This window comes from Fulmarus glacialis, unplaced genomic scaffold (assembly GCF_000690835.1).
Source record: "Fulmarus glacialis isolate BGI_N327 unplaced genomic scaffold, ASM69083v1 scaffold20989, whole genome shotgun sequence".
Taxonomy (NCBI): Eukaryota; Metazoa; Chordata; class Aves; order Procellariiformes; family Procellariidae; genus Fulmarus; species Fulmarus glacialis.
In genome coordinates, this window is record NW_009234143.1 from 16,560 (window position 1) to 22,754 (window position 6,195).

General features: G+C 53.7%; 1 protein-coding gene across 1 annotated transcript in view; it reads right to left on the reverse strand.

Moving 5' to 3' along the window:
* The window catches only part of EGFL7 (EGF-like-domain, multiple 7), an 8,656-nt gene extending 5,641 nt beyond the window's left edge, over nucleotides 1–3,015 (reverse strand). The window contains exons 1-4 of the mRNA XM_009585563.1: nucleotides 2,936–3,015; nucleotides 1,104–1,226; nucleotides 759–871; nucleotides 6–32 (exon numbers count right to left, since the gene is read on the reverse strand). Coding sequence (XP_009583858.1) covers nucleotides 6–32; nucleotides 759–871; nucleotides 1,104–1,226; nucleotides 2,936–3,015 — 343 coding nt within the window. The remainder of the gene's footprint in view (nucleotides 1–5; nucleotides 33–758; nucleotides 872–1,103; nucleotides 1,227–2,935) is intronic.
* Nucleotides 3,016–6,195: the final 3,180 nt, after the last annotated feature.

Here is a 6,195-nt window from a genome sequence, read left to right on the forward strand (position 1 = left end):
CCCGCCGTTCTGGCACGGCATCCAGCAGAGAGCTGCGAGACCAAACATGAGCACAGCATCACCGGGCAGCTCTGGGGGTCCCGAGCTCCCTCCCCTGCCACCATGGATGCGTGTACACACTCCGTGCACACACACAACCCAAAACACACAGCAGCACCAGCCCAGGGCCAGGATGCTCTGCCCCAGCCCTAGAGCGGTGGGGTTGAGCTGACCGGGGTGCACAGGGCACAGGGTGGGATGAACAGGACCTTGGATTTGCAGCCTGGAAAGAGGTCCCTCAGACCAGTACAGCCAGGAGGGAGGAGGGCTGATGGGCAGCAGCAGCCCTGGGAAGCCCCTGGTGCTGCACCCCGAGCTCATCTGGGGACGGACGAGCTGCTGATGTGTTTTGCATTTGTTTTGTGCTGTACATCACGATTGCCTCCTGAAAGCATTTCTCATCCATTACTGCTGATTTATATGGAAAGGACTTGTTTTATTTATCCTCTGGTAACTATAAAGTTAATAAGCAGTCCCAAAGGAAAAAGGCCTGCGAGGCAGCAGAGAAAGGCTGGGAATTAATCAGAAATTGAACCGCATTTGGTTGTGACACCGAAAATTTAAATGCTTTTCTACAGGGAGAATCTGCCTGACAGGCAGAGTGCTGGTAAATGAGAGACCTGACTGCCGGGATCTCATCCAGGGACCTGAGCTACCCGGCCCATGGGGTCTGGGGGAAGGGCGAGTGCTGGCACCGGGGTGGCACAGCAGCCTCTTACCTCTGTTGCAGCTGAGCGCGTGGCTGTTAGCTCTACTCCAGCCGGGACAGCACGACGCCACGGGCTGGGGCAGCTGCCTGTACGCCTGCCGGTACGCGACCTTGTAGATGGTCCTGCAACACAAGGATGGGGCTGAGCTGGGTGACTGAGCATCTGTCCCAAGCCCCCCCATCCTGTTCTCACACCAGTGGGTCAGACCCCCTGCACTGGCACCTCCTGCCCAGGGGCTGGGAGCCTCTTCCCCACAGATGAAGGCAGGATTCCCCCTTTCCGCAGCCCCCACCGGTCGCTACCTCGCGGATCCGTCTCAGGGACCAGGTCCGCGCTGCGGGCAGCTGCCCTCACCTGTAGGTGCTGCAGAGGCGGTGGCCCTGGCAGGTGGTGAGGTAGGGCTGGTAGACGGGCTGGACGTGGGACTCGGTGTAGGCGGCCATCCGGCTCTGCGGCGCCGCAGCACAGACTCTGCGGCTGCGGAGAGGGGAGCAGGTCAGACACCAGCTAAAAACCAACCCGCTGCTTCACTGATTTATACCAGCCCAGGACAAGGCCTGACAGTCCCTCTCTACAGAGGGCTATTTAAACGGCAGTGGCTAATTGCCCGAGCGACCCGGGAGGTTACTTCAAGCTGTTTCGGGGCAGCGACACAAAGCTTGAGCACTGTGGGCTGCCCAGGCTCTTCCTCCCCAGCCCCTGCGCGAAGGCGCTGACGCCTCCTCGTACACTCACTCTGGCACAGTCCCTCTGTCTCGGGAGAGCAGTCGGGGCCCAGATTTAGGGGGGACTTACTCAAAGCAGTTCTCCTTCCCTTCATCACCTCCCTTCCCTTAAAATCACTCACTTTCTGGGTGAATTTTTCCTTTCTGAGACTTTTGCACTCCTGAAACAGATGCCCCTGTGGTCACCAAGAAATTAATGATTTCACAGGAAGGGTCAGGCACACCACAAAAAGGTGGAGGCCAGAGGAAAGTCGCCCTCCAGCCTTCCTAAGATAACTGTGATCCAGTCAAAAACTTCCCCAACGTTAACAACCAAAGTGGTCTTGGTTAAAAATTCTTTTTTTCAACATTTTCCAGCCCAAGCAGGTCAGTCGCACTGAGGAACTCGTTTACTTCTCTCAGCCTCTCAGCCCAGTTAGAAACCAGAATAAAAAGCCTGGGAATTAGCATGGACATCAGATGGCTTCCATTAACTCCAGAAAACTCCTTTCAGCCTCTCTTAATTAATGCTATAGAAGATGCAATTTTTAAATGGCAATTGTTTGCTTTGCAAAATTTAGAATAAAGCTATAGCTGCAGCCTGTGCGTGCAAGCGAGGAATTCAGCCTGTGGTTTTAGTCACAACCAGAATGCGAAAGGTTTAACGCTAGAGAAGAGTATTTTAATGTAAAAACAATCTTTGTAGAAAATGTGAGCTGTATCTGGGGGGTGGGCATTGAGCTTGAGCTCCTTTTGGCTGGGGAAGAAACTGGGGCACCGAGCTCTGGGCTTCCTCTGACCTAGCAGGAGCTGAGCTGTGCCTGCCCAGGCCGTGCTGGGATCCAGGGCACCGTGTCGGGCCCATTTCCCAGAAAGGGAAGGGGAATTGCTGGAGCTGCCACTCCAAGGCTTGCGGGACCTTGACCGCAGCCACCGCAGCATCCCAGGAAGCACAGGGCATGGCCAGACAACAACCCACCAGGGCTTTCCAGGCCTGTGTCCCCTGGACAGTGCTTCCTGTCAGAGCTGGGAGGTTGCATCCTCCTTTGATGGCTCATTTGCAAGGCTTGATTGGCGTGATAGCAAGCTTGCACGCATATTTTTGTGCGAGGATGTGCTTGAAAGAGACAATAATAACTCATGAACAGCTCAGGGCCTGATTAACTTTTGACTCTCCTGGACAAAAAGCCCAGAGTGTCTTTGTGTCCACTGCAGGGAGCTAAACGGAGCTGGGGCATTTTCTCTGAGAGGCTTTTTTGCTTCAGTGACAAAGCAAACAAACATCAGCGAAGGGCTGCCGAGCTCCGGCTGCCTCAGGAGGGCTCGGCTGAGCCTTTTCCCACCTCCTCGCCAGCCCCGGGAGCTGCCTATGCACGTGCAGCCGGCTGGCTGAACAGGGCTCTTCATCACCGGGAGGGGATGCGACTCTCCGTGACACGCAGCAGCGCACACCTGGGAGATGCAGACAAAAAGGGGGCTTACCCTGCCCGGGCAAAGCCGTCTGTGCTGGTCACACTGAGGATGAAGAGGAGTCCCGAGAGGAGGCAGCCGATGCGGCGCATGTCCTGTCCCTCCTGCGGCGCCCCGGGCTGTGCGGCACGACCGAGTCTCGCTCTTCGGTGGGAAGTGCTGGCTTCTACCGCATGTCTCGCCCTTCAGCGGGGAACCCTGCAACCAAGAGAAGAGCTGTGTGAACATGTGGCACCCGTCCCCAGCCAGTGACATCTGATGGAGCCGTGGGGACGGGGCCAGCCCCTGCGCCCAGGGTCAGAGGGACAGCACTGGGTGTGCACAGACCCTCCAAGGGCAGCACACAGGGCTGGGGCAGGAGCACACTTGCTGGCAACAGAGCAGTGTGACAAGCCAAAGCACAGATGAAGAGGGGACACGAGGGACCCGTGAACCCCTCGCAAGGCATGAGTTCCTCTGGGTGCAAACCCACGTTGCCCCACTCAAGTCACTGGTGCAGCAGTGATTTACCCTGGGGACACGCCTAGCCTGGCATGCAGGAGATGCTCTCGTGGCACCGGGGGCTGGACAGTCGCTTGTCGAGTGGCAGGGAAGGGACCTGTGTCGCATGAAATACACTGCCAGTTCCAGACAGTGAGGGCAAAACAATGGCCCCTAATTTCTTAATCCATACAGCATTGTAAAGCTGCCTTTTCCCACCACATAACACACTGAAATCTGATCTTCTTTTCTTTAAAATACAAGTTCTTGCCAGAGAAAAGTGCTGTAAGGGCCATATGTACCGTCTGTGGAGTCAGTACTAACCGAGTCACGAATAAAGAGGCTTTGATTTTCTAGCAGAGGACAAATATGAAACAAAGCTGAAGAAGGTCAATAACAATATCTAATTTAAACAATATCTAATTTAAACAAAACAATTGGCCTCCGGATGGCAGCAGTTAAAGGAGGAAGAAATAAAGAAACCCACCTTAAATATATGCCAGTTAAAGAAAGAATCAGTCTTTCTGATTAAACTCCTTGAGAAAGGAGTGTCTTTATGGGGAGGCAACACAAAATGAAACATCCCTCTGAAACTGCAAATGCGGTGAGCTGCAGATAAACTTTCTAAAATCCCCAGGTGATGTGGGATTGGGGATTGCAGTTTCATCCCCAAACTCCTTTGGGACAATTCCTAACTCTGAGCCAAGTTGTTGGGGATAATTGGCATAATCATCCCAAATCTATAGACCCTGCAGGTCTTAAAGCCCTTCACCAAGGCATTCAGTATCATCTTTTCCTTTGTGCAGGTGAAGAAACTGAGGCACGGAGAGATGCAGACCCGCATCTAGAGAGAAAGCAGCCTGGTGCCTTCCTGCCCCTTAATATCAAACATCTTGTGCATGTTTCCGTGCAGTGATAGTGCTGAGCGAGGCGGACGGCTGGCTGAGCAGCCCCTTCCCCTCCTCACCCAGCCAGGGATTCATCTCAGTCCATAAGCAGGGCACACGGCTCTGCCTGGCTGAGCAACAAGGAGGTTTCCTGTCACAGCAAATTGACTGTATCGCCATAAAATGCAATCAGGACCTCACTCAGTCCCTGAATTCAGCGGTACTGCGGAAGCTGAGGGTCTGGCTCCAGGACAGGGAGGGATGGCAACATGCCCACCCTGCTCCTACAGCGGTACAAGCTATTCCCATGGAGCTGCAGCCCAGCAGGGAACTGCAGGTGCCCAAGCCCATCTTAACCTCCGTACAAGCCCAGCTTTGAGGATGTAAGGAGGATTTTGGTGATAAATGGAGGGCTTGTAGCTTTATAGTGATAAATTTCATCTTCTAAAGATTAATATGTGGTATCTCCACCAGCAGGAAATCAAATCTTGGTTGACCTGCAGGAAAGTTTTAAAAAAATAGTGAAGAAACCTTCTTTCTCCCCAGTCCTTCTGAAGACATCCCAGGGACACTAGCGTACAGAGACGTACTAACTCCCCACTGCTCAGCCAGCCGGCTTTTCCCAGGGCTATACTGGGACACGTATGTTCCTTACAACCACAGATGCCCAGACTAGCGGTGCTTCTCCAGAAGTCTGTAAGTCGAACTCTGCCAACCATCTCCGTCCTCCCACAGGATTCCCGTGACTGCTGTGGGAGCTTTCCCTGTGAGGAAGGCAAGAAACGCAGGGCACAAGCCTAAAATATAGGCAGTTTGTTTTTTCGCTTTGAAATGGAGCAGCATTGCCCTACCTCAAATGGTCAGAGTATCCCTCTGGGTCATAAAATTATGGTTGCTTCATACCAGAAGAAGTTTCAAAAGTGGAAAATATTATAGTCTATACTTGTCTTTTTTATGAGTTTATGAAAATCAGCCTCTGTAAAGCCACTGACGATCCTCCAACCTGTTGCCACTACCTATTCTAATACTCCTCTTCTAAAGCACATAATCATGAAAAGATTCTCCTTAAGTTAAGAAAAAAAAAAAAAGGTTTTTTGTCACTGCCTTTCTAGTCTCTAGAATGAAGAGGTGAAGCCCCACGGTCTGGCCAGTGAAACTATGTGGCTGCATCTGAGCTCCTGCTGTTTCAGGGGACAGCAAAGTCTCCTTGGCTGGCCATGTGCTCCTGAGGGTCTGGGGGTCCCTCTCCCCCCAGCCAGAAACGTTCCTGTAACTCTCCTAAGTCTGTTCTTGCCTAACCCGCTGCAGCAACCAACGGGAAAATACAACTCACTGTGTGGGTGAGCAGTGCTTTGTCCAGCTCTGCCCATGAAACCAAGGCTAAAATTCCAGCTGATGGCAGCAGTAGGAATCGGGGTCCATCTGCAAAGTGGTGCAAGAGAATCCAGTGCCTCAAGAGGATGCAATTACCCTCATGAGAAAGCAACAACTGCACTTTTTCAAACAGCCTGGCCTGGTTCTGCAGGTGAAACTGCTGCTCCCAACTGCGTGCTGGACCTGGTCTGTACCCTTAGAGCCAAACCCAGGGTGAGGGTCAGCATCAGCAGCAGGGAGACGGATTTTCCCTTACAAACACCTCCAGCTGTTCTCTGCTTAGGCTGGGATGCAGGCATCGCGGAGCACAGGCACAGGGATGCGGGCGCAATGGAGCAGGGCATGGGGACGTGGCCACAACGGAGCAGGGCACAGGGAGGGGGACACACCGTGGAGCAGGCTGCGGGGATGCAGGCACCGCGGAGCAGGCATGGCACCGTGCAGCAGGGCGCAGGGACACGGGTGCCGCGCAGCAGGCTGCAGGGACGCGGGTATCACGGAGCGGGCTGCAGGGACGCGGGTACCGCGGCG